This window comes from Podarcis muralis, chromosome 13 (assembly GCF_964188315.1).
Source record: "Podarcis muralis chromosome 13, rPodMur119.hap1.1, whole genome shotgun sequence".
Classification (NCBI taxonomy): domain Eukaryota; kingdom Metazoa; phylum Chordata; class Lepidosauria; order Squamata; family Lacertidae; genus Podarcis; species Podarcis muralis.
This window is the reverse complement of record NC_135667.1, coordinates 53,457,156-53,479,085: the sequence shown is the minus strand read 5'-3', so window position 1 is coordinate 53,479,085 and position 21,930 is coordinate 53,457,156. Positions and strand designations below refer to the sequence as shown.

At 45.3% G+C, this 21,930-nt stretch overlaps 1 protein-coding gene across 14 annotated transcripts in view; it reads right to left on the bottom strand.

Annotated features, from left to right (window-relative positions):
- Positions 1-21,930, bottom strand: part of FHOD3 (formin homology 2 domain containing 3) — a 348,541-nt gene that overhangs the window by 173,850 nt on the left and 152,761 nt on the right. For all 14 annotated transcript variants that reach the window (XM_077917617.1, XM_077917611.1, XM_077917612.1 and 11 more), the window contains exon 4: positions 2,717-2,784. In XM_077917617.1, the coding sequence (XP_077773743.1) occupies positions 2,717-2,784 (68 nt within the window). The remainder of the gene's footprint in view (positions 1-2,716; positions 2,785-21,930) is intronic.

The window sequence follows — 21,930 nt, the reverse complement described above, 5'->3', positions numbered from 1 at the left end:
GACCTGGAAGTGTCTCAGGACAGCGCTGGCCCCCGGCCTCTTGAGTGAGATGGGCGCACAACCCCATAGTCTGTCAAGACTGGCCCGTACGGGCAGGGGTACCTTTACCTTTTTTAAGAGCACTTAATGGAAGGGAAGCGCAACCAGGCAAAACTAGTATTGCTACAGAACAACAATGACATTTAATACTTGGGCATCATAGAAATTCCAGCTGATTTTCTGTTTTAAATTATTGTCAGTGGTCGTTTTAGTTTCACATTCAAAAATAGCTGGTAAGACTGCCAAATGAGGCCACAACCCTAACAATAACTGACTTTTACAAACACCATTGTAAGGAAGGTAAAGGTAAGGTAAAGGACCCCTGGATGGTTAAGTCCAGTCAAAGGCGACTTTGAAGTGCAGTGCTCATCTCACTTTTCAGACCAAGGGAGCCAGCGCTTGTCCACAGATAGCTTTCCAGGTAATGTGGCCAGCATGACTAAAACGCTTCTGGCGCAATGGAACACTGTGACGGAAACCAGAGCGTACGGAAACACCATTTACCTTCCCGCCACAGCAGTACCTATTTATCTACTTGCACTGGTATGCTTTTGAACTGCTAGGTTGGCAGGAGCTGGGAAAGAGCAACGGACGCTCACCCCTAGGCAAGTCCAAGACCGCAGCTGCACACACGTGGGCACAAACTGCGTAGAGGCCACAGACGCCAGTCCTACTTAGATTGTTCTTGCATGCACCAGCCCCACTCGCCCCACTCCTGACTTGTGCTCACAGAGCGTGAATGCCTGAAAGGAGATGTTAAGAATGTTCACCTGAACCAATTCCAAAGGCAAGATTACTCCCATTCGTCAATCATGGCCCCTCTCCCCAATTAAAGTGAAAACAGGGAATGTGTACCCCTTTGCGCAGTGGTACCTTCAGGAGAAGTTCTCCCCTTCAGGAGGTGGTGGGTCTAAATATGTGAGGAGGTAGGTGTTGGTAGGTCCATCCTTCTCCTCAAAAGCAAGCAGTCAAAGGCTTCTTCTTTCCACACCATGAGAAGTCCACTGTTGTATCACACATGATAAACCACCAGTGGTTTATCATGTGTGATACAATGTCCCAATGGATAATTTAAATCAATGACCACAATCCTAAACCTATTTTGGCTTGTACAGTGGTACCTCGGGTTACATATGCTTCAGGTTACATACGCTTCAGGTTACAGACTCCGCTAACCCAGAAATAGTACCTTGGGTTAAGAACTTTGCTTCAGGATGAGAACAGAAATCGTGCTCCAGCGGCACGGCAGCAGCTAAAGTGGTGCTTCAGGTTAAGAACAGTTTCAGGTTAAGAACGGACCTCCGGAACAAATTAAGTACTTAACCCGAGGTACCACTGTATATGTGAAATGAATTTTGTCAACAGAAAATAACAAGGATGAAAACAAAATTTCAAAGTACTAGCTTGGAACATGGAAGTTGGGGGGAATAAAATGCTTTCTCCTCTTTGTGACAGAACCCAAGCAATTTACTAGAAAAGATTTAAGTCATCAAACAGAGGGTATTCTCTTCTTCTCATAGCTGAATACAGAAAGCTCTGGCAAGCTACAAATGAAGCCCCTAAATCAAATTCATCTACTCCAGTCCCTGAGGAGTCATCCATCATTCCTTTCATGAACCAGGGTGTTCTATGTGCCACACCTCCTTCCTCAGATCAATGAAGCAATTGGGGAATACTCCTTCTCCTCTCCAAAGGATGATTGATGACTCTTCAGGAGTGAAGTGTGTGACATTTTATTTCTCTCGCTGATAAGATTCTATGACTCTGAACACCTTCAAGTTAATCTTTTCAGCAGACTGAAAAAGAGATGCTCTAAAAGCTTTGAAAAGCACAATTGTTAGCAATGATTAATGGATTCATGACATAATGCTGTGTGTATGAGTGTGTGTGCGTGTGTGTGTATGAATGTGTGTGTGAGTGTGTGTGTGTGTGTGTGTGTGTGTGTGTGTGTGTGTATGGAGAGAGAGAAATTGAGAGATTTTATACCCAATTTTGCTCACAATCTGTTGCCTAATATTTGCACGACATGATACATAATTCATCAAGGTTTTTGGAAAAAACTCTTACAGAAATAAGTATAAAAAACATAACTTAGCTCAGTGCATGGTAGAGTGGTCTCTTCCGCATCCCCTATTTATTAACTAAACCCAGCATTGAAAATTTCAGCCCAACAGACAATGCATAGGATTTATTCATCATTTTGCTACCTGCCCAGGACTGCAAAAATGAAAGGGAGGATGGGTGTCAAGCCACAATAAATGGCTGGTGACCCCCCCACTCTGCTTTTGCACCCTCCCCCTTTCAACCCCTGACATTGCAGGGGGGAGCACACAGAACAAAGGATACTGCTGCCACCACTAGTATTTGCAAGAAAGAAACCTTCCTTTTAAGAGAGGGAGAGTATTTATAGTGCCATTGGGATTTTCTTTTTTCCACCATGGGTGGTGAGTGCAAAAGTGGATGGGGGTGCAAAAGGTATTTTGCTTCATCTACCCTTCCAGGCAAAATGAAGTCAAGGACCTGGGGAAACACTCAAAATGGGTAAATAATGTGCTTGCCTGCCCATAACCGCTTCCAACATCTTCTAGCTTCCTGTTAAACAAGCCTGTACCTATGTAATCTTATGGAAACCAGCTTGAATGGTAGACAAAAAAAACCGGAACAAAGGCTCACTTACTTGAAATATCTGTTTCAGGGAGAAGAGGGCCCGCCTCAGCTCCCGTCCATTTGAATTGTAGAGTTTTTCTAAATAAAAGACAAAAGAAAAGAAAAAAGTTTAGTGGAGGTTTGATGTAAAATTCAGTTCTCGTGACTGTAGGCTGCTGCATGGAATTATCTGTGAGGGTTTTTTAATCAATATTCTTCAGTAATGCAACGTACATCAAACATATGAGCAAGGCACAACAGAGCAGCACTAAAAACATACAAACACTACAAAGATAAATTAAAATAGAAATACATGCATTGTTGATGAGTACCACACCCTTTATTTATCAGACTGTGAAATCTTGGCGCAAATAATGATGTTTCCAGTTGGAGTCTGAAACCAAACAGTTCAGGAGATGGATACACCTCAAATAGGAAATCATTCCGGCATTGGAGCCTCAAACAGGAAATCATTCCGGCGTTGGAGAGGACACTTCTGCAAGTCTCTTCACTCCGAATGCCAGCAGGGACTGTGAACAGAGCCCTGCTCCTTGCTCAATCTTAGGAATCAAATTGGCTACTGGAATAGCTGTTCCTGCAAACACAGGGCTTAGTAAACCATCACTATCACCTTGAACCAAGCCCAATAGAACACAGGGAACCAGGAAGAAGATCTTTTAGGACGGTTGTTCTGGGCACCACAGTTCAAGAAGGACACTGACAAACTGGAACGTGTCCAGAGGAGGGCAACCAAAATGGTCAAAGGCCTGGAAACGATGCCTTATGAGGAACGGCTAAGGGAGCTGGGCATGTTTAGCCTGGAGAAGAGGAGGTTAAGGGGTGATATGATAGCCATGTTCAAATATATAAAAGGATGTCACATAGAGGAGGGAGAAAGATTGTTTTCTGCTGCTCCAGAGAAGTGGACACGGAGCAATGGATCCAAACTACAAGAAAGAAGATTCCACCTAAACATTAGGAAGAACTTCCTGACAGTAAGAGCTGTTCGACAGTGGAATTTGCTGCCAAGGAGTGTGGTGGAGTCTCCGTCTTTGGAGGTCTTTAAGCAGAGGCTTGACAACCATATGTCAGGAGTGCTCTGATGGTGTTTCCTGCTTGGCAGGGGGTTGGACTCGATGGCCCTTGTGGTCTCTTCCAACTCTATGATTCTATGATTCTATTTGTTATGTGATCTCATCTCGCTGCACCTGTTTACATGGCTGGAATGGAAAGAAGGAGCTGGAGCATCTATATACCTTGCTAAGGGTAGATTCTTCAGTAATCCTGATTCCCTCGCTATCAGTCCCACCATCTAACTGGGAGGGGGTAACTAAACATCAATCAATCAATAAATTAAACATTAATTTATAAAATGGCCGCAATGGAAAGCCAAACTATGGTTTAACGTGAATATTCAAGCATGCTGATGGCCAGAGATAAGACTGTGCCTACTCTGTTCTTTCCTGAGTCCTGCTGCCGCCACACTACCTGCAGCCAAGCCATAGTTTGGCTTAGCATTATGTAGGAGCCCAGCTTCGTGATTTGTCTTCTCCAAGAAATCCCAAGTTATTGGTTACAGCTTCTAGTTTATCTAGAGCCAAGGTTGACTAGTCCAAGGTGGCCCAATGAGTTTGATGGTTGATTTTGAACCTAGACCCAACAATACACTCGCAAAAGGCAGGTATGCCAGATGGTTAAAACGTTGTAGGATCATAGTCACCATGAGTGTCCAGAATTCCTTTCCTCACTTTTGAATAGGAGAACTAGACTTCTACATACATAGCTTCCACAAGGATAGCATATGGGCGCATTGGAAAGACTTCTCAGAAAGAAAGAAAATGCGAGGGTCATTGTTCTACTGGGGTCAACAAAATCCAAACAAGTAAAATGCAACAGAACTGAATGCAACGGCAAAGGGTGCAATCCAGCAGCAAAGCCTCTTGAAAGGGCCCCTGTGGACCTTATTTACTTCTGCGAGGGGCCATTGGAGGTCTTCCCACTGGTTTGCTCCCCATATGTTCTGCATAAGCAGAAAAGGCATGTTTTGGAAGCAAATGCTTTTGGTTCTCTTCTTTGAAAGAAGCGAAACATAACGGACATTTGCTGGGATCCAAATAGTTCCAGCCAATATGAAAGAGACGCCTCAGCAGTTGTTTGTAAACCTCCAAAGCAATATTCTGTCCTTGGCGCAGGAGAGGGAATGTGTGGCCCATTTACCCCTCTTGCAGTTCTCACAACTCCTTATTCCTTACGGAGCTGACAAATCCCCAGCACAAAACATTGCAAAAAGGAATGTCTCTTGTAATCACAGACCCAAACACACACTTTAATTATCCTAGCCCAAGAATCAATTCACTGGTGTGTACAAGTACATTATGTTTCTTGGCTGGATAAAATAAAGTCTTGTCAGGAAAGCTGAAAGGATAATAGGGTTTTTTTGTGGGGTGGGACTTGCTGGGTTTTATTTTCAAAATTGTATTGTCTTCACGTGCTAAATAGGAACAAAATTATTCCTTGGAAAGATACCACCATCTGGCCTTTGTTAGAATTAAATTCCCTTCATTCTCATACAATTGCATACAGTTTGTCCAAAGATGGGTCTATCTGCCTGTGTGTTTTTGAAGAGATGCAGAACTAGATTTTAATTTCATCACAAGAGTCAGTATGGTGTACACAGGATTCCCAGGCAACATGCCATCCAGACATCAAATAGACCTGGATCATCAGTGCTCCAGCAAGACTGTTGCATTATATGCCTTCACATCGGATTTCACGTTTCTGGGTAGTATGTCTCTGTCGCTACACTACCACGACTCGTAATACATAAGGATGACCTAAAGCGTCATGACCAAATGCATTTTATTTCTCGGACCCAACAGGTAATCCATTTACTTCTGAATGAAGAGTGCCATTGAATTTAAGACCCAAACTGCAAAACCTCAGGACTCATTCAGTGTCCTCAAACAAGAACTCAGACAGAATTAAACAGGGAATAGGGAAGATCCACATAAGGGTGCTAGCCTCATTAAAGGTAAAGGGACCCCTGACCATTAGGTCCAGTCGTGACCGACTCTGGGGTTGCGGCACTCATCTCACTTTATTGGCCAAGGGAGCCGGAGTGCATCTTCCGGGTCATGTGGCCAGCAAGACTAAGCCGCTTCTGGCGAAACCAGAGCAGCACATGGAAACACCGTTTACCTTCCCGCTGGATTGGTACCTATTTATCTACTTGCACTTTGACGTGCTTTCGAACTGCTAGGTTGGCAGGAGCAGGGACTGAGCAACGGAAGCTCACCCCGTCACGGGGATTCGAACCGCCAACCTTCTGATCGGCAAGCCCTAGGTTCTGTGGTTTAGACCACAGCGCCACCCACGTCCCTTTGGCTAGTAGTGCTACTTTTTTAAAAATCCAAAGGCGGCATCAGTTAAAGTTCACGAACATTTTCTCCTTTTGTTCAAGCAAAAGCGAACATTCTACGATTCAGATAAATTATTGAGAGAAATAACACACACTGAATACTCTGTGACTTCTATAGAACCATAGATTTGGAAGGGGCCATGAGGGTCATTTGGTCCAATCCCCTGCAATGCAAGTATCTTTTGCCCAATGTGGTACTCAAACCTACAATTCTGAGATTAAGAATTTCGTGCTCCACCAGTTGAGCTATCTCAGTTAACAATATAGTGGTACCTCAGGTTAAGTACTCAATTTGTTCTGGAGGTCCGTTCTTAACTTGAAACTGTTCTTAACCTGAAGCACCACTTTAGCTAATGGGGCCTCCCGCTGCCACTGTGCTGCCGGAGCACGTTTTCTGTTCTCATCCTGAAGCAAAGTTCTTAACCTGAGGTACTATTTCTGGGTTAGCCGAGTCTGTAACCTGAAGCGTCTGTAACCCGAGGTACCACTGTATCATCCTTTTCACAGAACTGTATTGTCATGGATTTAGCCATGTATTTGTTTTTACCTGGAGCTGCTTTTCTAATGCAGATGTGCAAGTTGTGATGCATCAAGCCAAACATAGCCCTGTGTGTCAGCTCGCCAGCAGCACGATAACCCTTTTTCTTTTCCCCATGTGCATGCATGGCAGGCCATAATGCATGTTCAGTGTCTGATGCTCAGCTTCATGGGTCGCAATTTGTGCAAGGATGTTTGATGTATTATAGTATTTTAATATTCTTTTGGAAGCCGCCCAGAGTGGCTGGGGAAGCCCAGCCAGATGGGTGTGGTATATATAATAAATTATTACTATTATTATTATAAGGAGAGCTAGAGGTTAGAGGAACCGCAGGTGGCACGCTTGATTTAAATCAGTTGCTGTTTGATTTACACATGTCTCACTTCTGGCTTGTCGTACTGCTTCTGTCATGTCCAAAGAGCAACTTGCGCTGGAAGCATCTGAAAACTAGATGTCCTTCCGTGGCTTGTGAACTTTTCTCTACATGTTCTCCTTTGCGCACTGCAACAGGACTGCAACAGCTGGAAGTGCAAAGATCTTGTGCATTTGAGCAGCTGCCGGTGCTACAACATCCCCAGTCTGATTCATCACTGAGTGCATCCTGTGCTGTGTATCACTAATGAAAGTCAATTGCTTGGTGCAGAGGGTGAAAACACAGAACAAAGTAAATGTCTGGACGTTTTTCAGGAGGCACATAAAACTAATTATTGCAGCATGCCATTCTTTCATTGAATGTCAGACAAATTTAACTGGTGTCCAGCAAGAGCAAGAAAAAATACCTTGGAGCGGTGCCAAAACAAGGCTTTCGTCTGAGCTTTGTTTTTGTCTACAAAAGCCAATAATAAATCTATTGGCAAGACAATGCACTTTCCTTTTTACTCCCAGACCCAGCAAAATATATCATTTTGTGAGGGGGATCAGCCACGGGCACAGTGCCCATTAGTACATTAATGCTGCTCTTCTGCATGTCTGCTGAGGTTATGTGGCTTCGCCTGTTACAAATTCATAGGGTTTGATCTAATCTGACTGTGTGTGTGTGTGTGTGTGTGTGTGTGTGTATATACTATTTGAAGCCTTCATGTTTTCTCCCTGACTACTCCAGGGGAGACATAACTTATACTCAGCAGAGAAAAAATAGTTTCTGACTTTAAATTGTGGTCTGATTAAAGCAAAATACCATGGCCTATCTGCAATCGGATGAATAAAGTTGTCAAGTGTTCTCTCCCTTTCTCTGACAGGTAGATAAATGCAGAGAGATGACTAGCACATAAAAGAGATGATGAAGATAATCATTTTGAAAGGATGCAGTCAACACGCAACTTCACAACAGATTTTCACTGCTATGACCAAGTGGTGCAATTTCCACCACAAAGTGCCTTTGTACGTACTAGGGCAGGCATAGGCAAACTCGGCCCTCCAGATGTTTTGGGACTACAATTCCCATCATCCCTGACCACTTGTCCAGTTAGCTAGGGATCATGGGAGCTGTAGTTCCAAAACATCTGGAGGACTGAGTTTGCCTATGCCTGTACTAGGGCCTCTTTGCTCCTAGGCCCTTGGGACACTATTGCAAAAAGCATTCAAGTTGCCAAAGAAGAAGATCTCTGGAGTGAGACCTCTCTGCTTCGCCCTGTGTGCTTCCAACACTGCCTAGCAAAACCAGTATTGTACCTACACTACAAAACCTCACACAAACCATTTGAATGCAAAACATATCATCAGCACATAATTATTTCTGTCATTCCTCTCCTAGGTTTCAATAACTTATCGCAAGAAATGAAGTAATTCCTTTTGTTCAGACTGTCTGGGCTCCCAGAGACCTGAAACATGATAATACAAACTGGCTGTGAAGTGAGCCATGAAGCAAGTTCTCAGGATTTGCACACAGGCACTTCTGGAAAAGGGCTCCCTTCCCCCCCACCAAACCAATGAATCATTATTTCCTCATTATTTGTTCACAAAGAGTGCTGACAGCATAAAGGTAAAGGTACCCCTGCCCGTAAGGGCCAGTCTTGACAGACTCTAGGGTTGTGCGCCCATCTCACTTAAGAGGCCGGGGGCCAGCGCTGTCCGGAGACACTTCCGGGTCACGTGGCTAGCGTGACAAAGCTGCATCTGGCAAGCCAGCGCAGCACACGGAAACGCCGTTTACCTTCCCGCCAGAGCGGTCCCTATTTATCTACTTGCACCCGGGGGTGCTTTCGAACTGCTAGGTTGGCAGGCGCTGGGACCAAGCAACGGGAGCGCACCCCGCCGCGGGGATTCGAACCGCCGACCTTTCGATCGGCAAGCCCTAGGCGCTGAGGCTTTTACCCACAGCGCCACCCGCGTCCCTGCTGACAGCATATAATTACCCTTATTGGAAAGCGCTGCAGTAGATCACTTATTCAATTGATCAGTCCTTATCCAACAGGCAGGGCTAGCTCTCCTCAGATATCTGACAATGTACCATTATGTTGCGCAACGTGAAATGCAGAAACAACCCTGACAACCAGGCAGCTGTCAGTTAACGCTCAGGCCATCCTCAGAGTCTGTTGCTGAAAAACAAACTATTTCCGTATGCTTATTTTGGTAGGGCTTGCCGTGGAATTCGGTACAATGCACTACTCCAGTTAAAATCTGGGGTGCTGATAGGTTGGATGAGTGACTTGAAATGGCTAGCTCACTAGGCCATGGCCCAAACCCAGGCTACAAGGTCCAGGGCCGAGTCCCAGGGTCATAAATAGGACCCCCCCACACACACATACTGTCCATGCCTCTAATATATATTTAGGATTCAGCCATAGGTCAGGTGGGTGGGTGGGTTTAAATTCTTGTTTTGGAAGACAATGGAGTGCAACCTCTGGGGGTGGAGCCAAACCCACCAGAGAATCACAGTGCCTGCTGTGGCTGCAGAGACCACACTGCAGCTACAGAGACCAGTAACTCATAACTGCTGTCTCCTGTGTTGTTCTTGTTGTGTTATCAGCACCAAAGCGACTTCCCTAGGGTGCAAGTCTGTGCAGTGTGTCTGGAGATCCTGGGCTGCCTTCAGATGACAAGATCTCTCTCTCAGCCTCACTGATGTGATCCAAAGGAATGCAGAACAATACCTGAAGGAGCGTCTCCACCCCCATCGTTCTGCCCAGATGCTGAGGTCCAGCGCTGAGGGCCTTCTGGAGGTTCCCTCACTGCGAGAAGCAAAGTTACAGGGAACCAGGCAGAGGGCCTTCTCGGTAGTGGCGCCCACTCTGTGGAACACCCTCCCACCAGATGTCAAAGAGATAAACAACTACCTGACATTTAGAAGACATCTGAAGGCAGCCCTGTTCAGGGAAGTTTTTAATGTGTGACACTTTAATGTATTTTTAATCTTTGTTGGAAGCCGCCCAGAGTGGCTGGGGAAACCCAGCCAGATGGGTGGGGTACAAATAAATTATTATTATTATTATTATTATTATTATTATTATTATTATTAGGCACCAGCTTGGCTTCAGGAGTTGCCAGAAGGAGGAATACAAGATGTCAACCAACTTTCTTAGGGACTCTACTCCGGATTTGTGTAGAGTTTACTGCTTAGCAGAGCCGTCTTAAGTATATCTGGCGCCGTGGTGCAAAGATCCTTCCAGCGCTGCCGCCCCACTCCCATTTCCCAGAGTTGCTGACCTTTTTACGGAGCTGCTGGCAGCTTTGCAAGGCTGGAGGAGGCAGGCAGCGGCTGGAGGGCAGCTCCTCCAGCGGGGAAGAGGCGGAGCTCCGGGCACAGCGCTGCTTCAGCGAGGCAGGCGAGAGCAGCGAGCTGATGCCGGGAGGCGCTGCGCCCAGCCTCCGCCTCTTCCCTGGTACCCGTGTCGCGATGGCCACAGCAGGCAGAGGCTCTGGGCATGGCATGGCGGAGGTGGGCGAGGGCGGGAGCTGATGCCGGGAGGCGCCGCGTCCAGCCTCCACCACTTCCCTGACGCCCTCCAGAACTTGGCGCCCTGGCGCCCCACGACACTTGCGTCTATGGGCAAGACGTCCCTGCTGCTTATCCTTTTCTTCTCCTGAATGTGTTCCACAAGGCAGCAGGTATGGGTTTTTCCTCTGGGGATGGAGGCACAGATACCTGGGAACTGGAATTCTATGGAGCACAGAACCTAGCTGGATCCTAAAGGACATGGTAGATGGCAGCAGAACAAACTGATAAAAAAACCCTCTCGTGAAGCCAAGCTAAAAACAGCCTGTTCCGTTCCTTCTAGACCCACGCCCTGAGATTTTAATCCTTGCCCTACAGACCCTATGCAGGGGTTAAACCTGAGATCAGGTGTTGCAATGAACACTGAGCATGCCCAATGGTCATGGGATGCTGAATTACTGATGGGAAGGAAAGGAAAACCAGAGGCAGGGGAAGGGAGAATGACTGCCTGTTTCCTTGCACAGGGGAACTCCGCACCGAAACATTTTGTTGCAGGTCCCACTTGTCCGTCCCCCGCCTTTACACTTGAATAATCTACTTACACAGCAACTGAGAAGCAGATATGCCACTGGAGCAGAAATAGCAGACTGCCACAACTCTTGCTTTCAGGTTGTCTAATTGCTTTGCGGCATTCTAGCTGAGCAAGTAAGAACAAACACTTTCTCGACATACGCAAATAATAGGGCAGGGCCATTCTGCTGCTCCTTCTTCAACTTGGTGTGGCGCTTGCCAGGAACAGGCACAAAGCAACTGGTATAAAATGCACAAATTGGTGTGACTGAATTTGCAGTATTAGCAAACAATTTGCACAACATGACCAGGGAGAAGAGTCGGTGGAAGAAGATTGGAAGAAATTTAAAGACTATTTACAGAAACACTGCAAAATTAATGAATGTTAGAATGATGTTGGATTGAAATTAAGCGGTTTTTAGTAGCAATGTTATAAAGGAATATGTAAAATGGTTTGTTAACAGGTGATAATCTAAAGCCATAATATATTAAGATAAAAGATTAAGATAAAATCAAAGAGGGAAAGGATTTGCTGAATTAACTAATTGAACTGGAATACAAAAAAGGGAGGTGTGAGGAGGTCAGGGAAACAAGCAAATGAAAGATAAGATTTGGAAAAACTGATTTGTTTTTTATTGTTTTTACTTTGTACTTTTCTTTTTTCTTTTCTTATTTTTGTAAAATGTTGAAACTTCAATACATATCTTTTTTAAAAAACCAATTTGCACAACATGTAGAATCATAGAATCATAGAATTGTAGAGTTTGAAGGGACCTCAAGGGCATAGCTGTCAACATTTCCCTTTTTTTAAGGGAAATTCCCTTATTCCGAATAGGATTCCTTGCAAGAAAAGGGAAAAGTTGACAGCTATGCTCAAGGGCCATTGAACCCAGCCCCCTGTGATGCAGGAATCTCAGATTTGGGTATCCAAGTTATGCCAAACCTCTATATGGATATGGGTTCAGAAACACCCAACATTAAGTTCTATGTTTTCCCATTAGATACCTAAGTGTCTTCAGTTCAACCAGATGAATCCCATTTGTTTAAACAATTGAAGGAATTCAGCATATATTGCAATGAAGGCAACAACTGTAAGGAAAATATTGGATAAGATCAGGGTTTATTGGTAATGAGATTATTTCTTCTACTCTACAAGATGTAGTATACATACAAGGATTTAAGGCCTTGTTTAGCTATGTAACTGTTTTCCATAAAGGGAACTGTTTGCAGAAAGAAAGAAAGAAAGAAAGAAAGAAAGAAAGAAAGAAAGAAAGAAAGAAAGAAAACAGATTTTATGTGTAAATATTTAATGAAACAGTTGATAATGCAACAGTGTTTCACTAATGCCTAAAGAATTCTGGTAACTATAGCTTGGTGGGGTTCTGAATTCTCCCATACAGGGGTACAGTGGTGCCTCGCAAGACGAAATTAATTCGTTCCGCGAGTTTTGTCGTCTTGCGATTTTTTTCGTCTTGCGAAGCACGGTGTTGGGAAAGTTTTGGAAAAGCTTCAAAAATCACCAAAGTCTTAAAAAACCTCAAAAAAGGCTACCACACCGCGTTCTATGAGTTGCTCCTCGAAGTCAAGTCACAACTGTATTAACGGTGTTAAGAAAAAGGAAACAAACTTGCAAGACGTTTCCGTCTTGCGAAGCAAGCCCATAGGGAAAATCGTCTTGCGAAGCAGCTCAAAAAACAAAAAAACCTTTCGTCTAGCGAGTTTTTTTGTCTTGCGAGGCATTCGTCTTGCGAGGTACCACTGTATTGCCTCTTAAAAGAGTCATACCTCCACATAAAACAACAATACCCAGAATTCCTTGGGAAGAGGGATGACTGTCAAACCAGAGTCAGCAACACTTCTGAGTGCAACATTCTCTTTTCTGTGCCTTTCCCCAGCAACAATATTTTAACAGTTGCTGGATGGCAGGATGCCCAGAAAACATTTGCCAATCAATCAGATGCATTAGACTGTATGCCATTTGCACCAAACAATAGTTCAATGGGGAAAGCACTTGGAAATTAATACAACAAAAATGCAGTTAAAGACATTAGAGTGTTTTAATACATATTTGTAAGTCCTTTGAGGACTGCAAAGATGGTAGGGGGAAATTAATCTCTAACATCCACTACCAGTTCTCACACCTCTCTTTTGCTCATGATACAGTTCAATCAAGATAAACCTCTTAGAGTTTAGTGAAAAATAAGACTTAGATGGCAATGGTGACAACACTTCTAATCCCCACTTGAAGACAGTGGTACCTTGGGTTACATACATTTCAGGTTACAGACACTTCAGGTTGCAGACTCCACTAACCCAGAAATATTACCTCGGGTTAAGAACTTTGCTTCAGGATGAGTACAGAAATCGTGCTCCGGCGGTGCGGCGGCAGCAGGAGGCCCCATTAGCTAAAGTGGTGCTTCAGGTTAAGAACAGTTTCAGGTTAAGAACGGACCTCCGGAACGAATTAAGTACTTAACCCGAGGTACCACTGTACCATAAACCATTTGAGAGAGCTGGAAAAATTCCTCTCCCCTCCAAAATCAGAAGGTTCTTTTAAAAGGCCTCTCAGTTTGAGGTCAGAGGGTAAACTAATGCACTCAATCTGATGAAAGGATGCGTTGCAATTTTTAACAGCATGCATTTGTTTACTTATATATTTAAAAATTATTTTATGCCGCTTATTTCATAAAATGGATCAAAGTGGTTTGCAACAGAAGCACATTAAACTGTACCGTAAAAACCACATTAAAAAGATCAAAATCCAATATCAATTGACCACTGTGGAAGGACGTATTCTTAATTCCCTGTACAGGTCTGGCAGAATATAACAGATTTTCAGCTGGCCTTTAACAGATGGCACAGAAGGCTCCTGCTGAATCTCTATTGGCAGAGTTTTTCACTGGACTGAAGGCTCTATTTATTGTTGTTCTCAAATGAGCTGGCCGGCCTGGGTAACAACCACAAGACATCTTTTGCCTAGGCTTGCTGTTTTCAAAATATAACAAGAAACCTAGAATCAGTAGATGAACTGACTGCAAAACTATGAATATCTAAACTAAGTCCTCAACTACTTTATTCGGGTCTTCTTGCACCACCATTACCCTAGTATTTATGGTTTGTGCCCCCATAACTCTCACTTTTCTTCTTCAACTTCTCAGCCCATAGTCTCCCCCACCTCAAATTCTTAGCTTCCTTCCCACAGTTCGTCCGACCTCGAAGCCAGGTATACCCAACATGGTGTGCTACAGATGGCAGTTGGAGTCCAATGGGCACAGAATACCTCTGCCCTAGGCCCATTTGTGTGTTTCCCCACTTCCACAACTGGTGGCGGAAACATTGCGCTCCTTCTGGGGTAGTTTGCACCCCACCCTGCACTAAACTCCCACAAGAGGCTGCTAGAAGCTTCTGTCAGCATGTGACAGAAGCCATCCCCTTGAAACAGGTTTGATTAACCAGCTAAACCTGGTGAGGGTAGCCCTCAATGTGTTAGGGACTTCACCTGTGTGTGAAGGCAGGCTGTGACAGATGCAGCACATAATACCAAAAGCCAGTGGCATAGCATGAGTTGCTGGCACCTGGGGCAAGCGTTGCACCCCCCCCCCAGTGGCCTGGGCAGCTGGGATGCGGGCGTGCACCAGGGGTCTGTGCGTGGAGCCCACACAGAGGGTGAATGGAGCCCGCCTCCAACAAGCTCCTTGCCCACTGCCTCCATCCGCCTGCCCGCTAGACTAGTGGTTCTCAACCTGTTGGACTACAACTCCCATCATCCCTGAGCTCTAGGGGTGATGGGAGTTGTAGTTCAACAACATCTGGGGACCTACAGGTTGAGAAAGGCTGTGCTAGACCGACCCGCCTGCTGCTGCTCCTCAGCTGCCAGGGAGCCTGAGCCACGCCCCCCCCCACTACAACTCTATCAAGAGTGGGTCCAATGGTCAAGAAGGCGTTGAGCTATAGAGGGAAGTGAGGGGAAGATGGGGATCATCAACCTGGGAAGGTGGCCCACCTAAGGGAAGGAAAACTGATCCTAAACCTCCTCTGCCTTGCGTGATATCTTTGGGAGAAGAAAACACTGAGATCCAGCGCCGAGGGCCTTCTGGCGGTTCCCTCATTGTGAGAAGTGAGGTTACAGGGAACCAGGCAGAGGGCCTTCTCGGTGGTGGCGCCCGCCCTGTGAAACACCCTCCCATCAGATGTGAAGGAAATAAGCAGCTATCTTATCTTTAAAAGACATCTGAAGGCAGCCCTGTTTAGGGAAGTTTTTAATATTTAATGCTGTATTGTTTTTAACACTCGATTGGAAGCCGCCCAGAGTGGCTGGGGAAACTCAGCCAGATGGGCGGGGTATAAATAATAAATTATTTTATTTATTTACAAAAGGCTAAGGAGTAAACCCTACACAAATCTGGAATGGAGTCCCTAAGGTAGTTGGTTGGCACCTTGTACGTCTCCTTCCAGCAACTCCTGCAGCCAAGCTGGTGCCAAACGTCTTGCTCTGCTTTCCTTTGGACCACATCAGCAAGGCCAAGATGGTGGTCTTGTCATCTGGGCAGCCCAGGACCTCCATGCGCACTGCCCAGTTGCTGCAAACGCAGCTGTTTGACTCCACCTACAGAGGCACACTCCATTGTCTCTTGAGAAAGAGACAATTACCTCCAGTAATAGGGGCAAAGGCTGATCGTCAAGGAATTGATGCTTTTGAATTCTGGTGCTGGAGGAGACTCTTGAGAGTCCCATGGACTGCAAGAAGATCAAACCTCTCCATTCTGAAGGAAATCAGCCCTGAGTGCTCACTGGAAGGACAGATCCTGAAGCTGAGGCTCCAATACTTTGGCCACCTCATGCGAAGCGAAGACTCCCTGGAAAAGACCCTGATATTGGGAAAGATGGAGGGCACAAGGAGAAGGGGACGACAGAGGACGAGATGGTTGGACAGTGTTCTTGAAGCTACCATCATGCATTTGACCAAACTGTGGGAGGCAGTGGAAGACAGGAGTGCCTGGCGTGCTCTGGTCCAGGGGGTCACGAAGAGTCGGACACGACTAAACGACTAAACAACAACAAATAGGGGCAAAATGCCTCTGAATGTGTTTCTGGGGAACACGAGTGAGAAAGTGTTACTGTGCTCAACAGGCATTCTGTTGGCCACTCAGAGAACATAAATTTCAACTGAAGGGGCCTTTGGTCTATCAGGTTTCTTTTCCTGAGGCACAATAACTCTGTGGTAAAGCGGAAAGGATAGGTTTTGCCACAACTCACCCCTGTAGAAGGACATGATCAACCACCCCATCTGGTGAGCAGATTTGTAAGCTCAGAGGTAGTGCACAACCAGAATGCCTGCCTGACATCCCTCCAGTCGCTGGCAGGGTTCAAGGCTGGACATACAAGAGTTGCGTTTTTAATTACGATCTCCCTCGTAATTACAAAGGGATGGAAATGAAGTCCCCATCCCTCAGAGCACCTAACGAGTACGTAGCAATGACCCAACTTGGATATGTCTCACACACCATCCTATTTTATTTTATTTTAAAGCACCTAACTGCCATTGGGGGAAGGCACTAGGGGAAAGGAAAGCCACAGAGTACAAATCAGCTTTTTAAACTGGGCTTTAGGTCGACGCATCCCTTTATTTCAGAGTCCGGAGTGTCCTCCTATATTCAAAAGGGTGTTTTATCAAACTTTCCATATCCTCCGCGGTCTGGAAGTCATTGCTTCAAGATCAGCTGCATCCCACATTTGTTTTAAATGTCACACACACATACTTATGCAGCTCTGAGCTTGTTGGAGATGCCAGATTGCCTGGGGCTGGGATTCAGCTCTCTTCCCGTTTTGCTCCACAGAAATCCCACCGAGGTTTTTCTCCTCTGCTCTTCTCTTCCAAAGAAAGATTTCAGAATACTCCAGACGAAACTTACATGCATTACATCAACTTATTTGCAAAACGGGCCGTTGCTCTGTCCCGCTAACTGTAAGCAAACAAATCCTGCACAGGTGGGAGCAGGTGAAGCATAGCAATACTCTGGCTTCTGTCCCTGGCCAGGGGGCCAAAGGTCACTGCAAGGCTGCACCCCTAACCTCCAAAGAAGAACATTGCGGCAAAGGGTAGACCATGGGTAGGCAAACTAAGGCCCGGGAGCAGGATGCGGCCCAATTGCCTTCTAAATCCGGCCCGCGGATGGTCCAGGAATCAGTGTGTTTTTACATGAGTAGAGTCTTTTTATTTTAAATGCATCTCTGGGTTAATTGTGGGGCCTGCCTGGTGTTTTTACATGAGTAGAATGTGTGCTTTTACAGTGGTACCTCGGGTTACATAAGCTTCAGGTAACATACGCTTCAGGTTACAGACTCCGCTAACCCAGAAATAGTACCTCGGGTTAAGAACTTTGCTTCAGGATGAGAACAGAAATCGTTCTCCGGCGTTGCGGCAGTAGCAGGAGGCCCCATTAGCTAAAGTGGTGCTTCAGGTTAAGAACAGTTTCAGGTTAAGTACGGACCTCCGGAACAAATTAAGTACTTAACCCGAGGTACCACTGTATTTAAAATGCATCTCCGGGTTATTTGTGGGGCATAGGAATTTGTTCAATTCCCCCCCCCCCCCAAAAAAAATAGTCCGGTCCCCCACAAGGTCTGAGGGACAGTGGACCGGCCCCCTGCTGAAAAAGTTTGCTGACCCCTGGGGTGGACCAACACAGCCCCTTTGATGTCCAAAGAAGTAGCACCTGCAACTTAAATGCCAGTTGCGCTGCACTGCAGGAGAAAGGTCACTGCAACTGCCAAGTCAGGCAAGAAAACCAGCACAGGAAGATTAGCCCGACCTAAACTGGATATAAATGTTTGCAACTCACCACATTATTTTGGCCTTGAAGAGTGTTCTAACTGCTCCATGTGTATTATCTCCTTGTAACAGTGTTCGAAACTCCCATTAGGCACATTTTGTGACAGGGCGGGCAGTTTCTGAGCTCTGGGCGCAGAGCTGTGCCTAAGATTTCAGATTAAAAACTGCAGTATGGAAGGAAAGGAGGACCTTTTTCTGCCTCCTCACTTTCAGCTACTCCCTGAAGACTGGAGAAGGGACCCTCTTAAGAATATTAGGGGAGTGGGCAGGGGAGAGACTCCAGGGGTGCCCAAACTTTTTCAAAGAGGGCCAGATTTGATGAAGTGAATGTGCGTGAAGGCCGACCTATGTTGTTGAGCTTTTTTTAGGATTTTACCGCAGGACATGGGACGCGGGTGGCGCTGTGGGTAAAACCTCAGTGCCTAGGACTTGCTGATCGTAAGGTCGGCGGTTCGAATCCCCGCGGCGGAGTGAGCTCCCGTCGTTCGGTCCCAGCTCCTGCCCACCTAGCAGTTCGAAAGCACCCCCAAGTGCAAGTAGATAAATAGGTACCGCTTTATAGCGGGAAGGTAAACGGCGTTTCCGTGTGCGGCACTGGTGCTGGCTCACCAGTTGCAGCTTCGTCACGTGACCTGGAGGTGTCTTCGGACGGCGCCGGCTCCCGGCCTCTTGAGCGAGATGAGCGCGCAACCCTAGAGTCGGTCACGACTGGCCCGTACGGGCAGGGGTACCTTTACCTTTACCTTTTTACCCCAGGACATATACTGCCACGGGGGGCAGATTAAATATTAAATCAACCGGCGGGCCGGATTAGGCCCCCAAAACGGACTTTGGACATACCTGGAGTAGACCATGTAAAAAATGAACATAATATTTTAGCTGCAGTTCATTCATTTTCAGCTTTGTATTCTTGTTATTTAAAAAGTGCGCGGAGACATTCCGTTGTTGCGCCGATTACCTAGGTTTAAGGTGTCATTTAGCTCCTAGCTTTCATATTTCATTTTCTAACATAGTCTTGGAATTCCTACACCGTCTCCATTGGAATTTTGACTTTTATCTTTCAGCGGAGTTTCTCAGTTACAGAAGAGGCAAAATGAACCAGCAACTGTATTCCTCAGACAAGTTCTGAACGTCCCTACACCCAGCAACAGAGAAGCTCGCTGGAGAAGAGAATGACTTGCTGTTCCTCATCCCTTAGTCAACATGAAGAGATCTACAAGGATTGTTTGAACTGACCGTAAGGGCTAACTACCTTGACAGCTCATAAACTGGGTTCAGTTTTTATGTACATTTTTTTAAAACCCCATCATCCAACCTGTCTTTATTCAGTGTTTGACTGGGACTCAGCAATACTGGGGTACTTTGGAACAACTTTCTTCCACCGCAGCACTAAAAAGGCAAGTGTTGGATTATTCCCTACAGGAAATCAGTCTCTCATATTTAGTTCTACCAAACAGCTGCTAACGGAACAAAAATAGCCTTGCACTTCACATAGAGCCTGAAACAGAAGCAGCCTTATCATGTTACATGGTTTTATAAATGCCACCTTTTTAAAAAAGAAATACTCATTAACAGAAATTGCTGTCCTGTCACCTTTAATCAACTGCCACACAGCTACTTAATTATTGCTCAGAATGCAGTACGTATATCGGATGCCAACTTTAAAAGCTGCCTTCAATTAGTAAAAGGAAATCAAATATCACCTGAAGGTACAAAATGAAAGAGTTGTTGTTGTTGTTGTTGTTGTTGTTGTTGTTGTTGTTGTTGTTGTTGTTGTTGTTAATAATACCCTGCCCATTTCACTGGGCTGTCTCAGCAATTGTGAGCGGCTTCCAACAGAATATACAAAAATGTACACAGCAGAACATCACACTTTAAAAGCTTCCCAATGCAGGGCTGCCTTCAGATGTCTACAGAAGGTCGTATCATTATTTATCTCTTTGAACATCTGACAAGAGGGTGTTCCACAGGGTGGGTGCCACTACCGAGAAGGCCTGATAAACGAAAAGCACTTGACTTTGGAGCTCTAACCTGAAGCTTGAGCCCAACCGTTGCAGCTCCTCACCTTCTGGCATTCCACTTTTCCTTTCTGAAGCCCACGGATTCTGACGCACCCCCCCATCAAACTTTGCTAGACCTACAGTTTCTCCGTGAACACACACTTAAAAACTTTCCTGACCTTAAACCTCGACAACCATCCTTTCTTTCAATGCCACCTTCCTAAAAAATACCCAGAGGTAATGAACAGTGGGAAAATGAGCAGACCTCGAAGTGGGAGATTCAGTTCCAATCCCCGTACAGCCTTGAGGAGCACTGGTTGAACTGGTGGAGGAAGGGGAGTTTGGTGGGTGTGGTTCGCCCTGGGTGTCATCCCTGGGGGGGTGACATTGCTGCCCCGCCCCCTGGGGCGCTCGCTGTGGGCGGCACCCCCCTGGGACGCTCGCCATGCCCCTGCGGGTGACTAACCCCGCCCCCACGGGCAACTAGCCCTGCCCCACAGGCAACTAGGTCCACCCCCAGGTGCACAGCATATGCGCCACTCCGGGTGCCAGAGCAGCTAGCTCCGCCTCTGACTGGCTGACTGTCCATTTCTCAGCCTAACCTACTTCACAGGTTCATCAAGAAGGCAAAGAAAAGGGGGACAAATATCGCAACTGGATATATCGATACCTGTTGGAATGTAATGTAAAAGTGCTGTCTAAAATGTGTAAGATATTTTTGGAATCAGAGACATAGGATGAGCAAGTAAAATCCTCAATGATACACTGGGCGATAGATATCGGTCATAACATAGATATTGAAGCATGGGAATGATTGTGGAATATAAAATTTACAGCATGTTATGGTCTAAGATAAAATTATATGAAAATGATATATCGATGGGACCTAACACTGAGTAAATTGGCAAAAATGTATAAATCCAAATCAAGTAAGTGTTGGAAATATAAAGAGAAAAAGATTCTTTTTATCGTAAGTGGTGGTCTTGTAGTAAGGTTAAAGCTTACTGGGAAATGATATATAAAGAATTGAAAAAGATGTTTAAAATGTTTGTAAAAAACAACAACACCCAGAAGCTTTCCTTTTGGGAATCATAGGGACAGAACTACCCAAACTGTATAGAAATTTATTCATGTAAGCCACTACAGTGGCAAGAATGTTACTTCCCCAAAAATGGAAAGAAGCAGAAGTCCCAGCAAAGGAAGAATCGATACAAAAACTTATGGAATATGCAGAAAAGGCAAAACTTACCAGAAAAATAAGAAATCAAAATAACAAACTTTTTATTAAATAAATGGAAATGGTTTATTGAATAAGTACAAACTGTAAACGGATAAAAACATTGGCAGGATTATTGTAATAACATGCGGTTTTATGAGAGCATATATTTAAAGTAGATACATAAATGTGCAAATTAAGTTAATTTGGATATGCAGAAAATATTAAAAACAAATTTAAGGAACCGCAGAAAGAGGGGGAAGGAAGTCATGTTTTGAAATGTTAAAATGATTGTTAAATTATTGAAATATATAAAATTGAAAATATTTTTAAAAGGGGGGCGCAATGACCTTGAGCTCCCTGGTGGGAGGGCAGGATAAATGTGTTAGAAATAACATTGCCCTCCCACCATAAGACCTCCTTTCTCCTTTGCCTAGCTTTTTCCTAGGCTCCTGGTTCAAAGTCCATGCCCTACTCTGCTCTTGTCCTTCAGCACACTCAAGTCCAAGCTCCTCCATCATGGTCCGTCTGTGACATCATCACCGGTCAACCTCTGTGATGTCAAGATTGTGCAGACAGCTGGCTGCAGATGCTTGGCCATTGTTACAAAATCCCATAGCATATACAGTGGTACCTCAGGCTACATACGCTTCAGGTTACATACCCTTCAGGTTACAGACTCCACTAACCCAGAAATAGTGCTTCAGGTTAAGAACTTTGCTTCAGGATGAGATCAGAAATCGTGCTCCGGCGGCGGTGTGGCAGGGGAGGCCCCATTAGCTAAAGTGGTGCTTCAG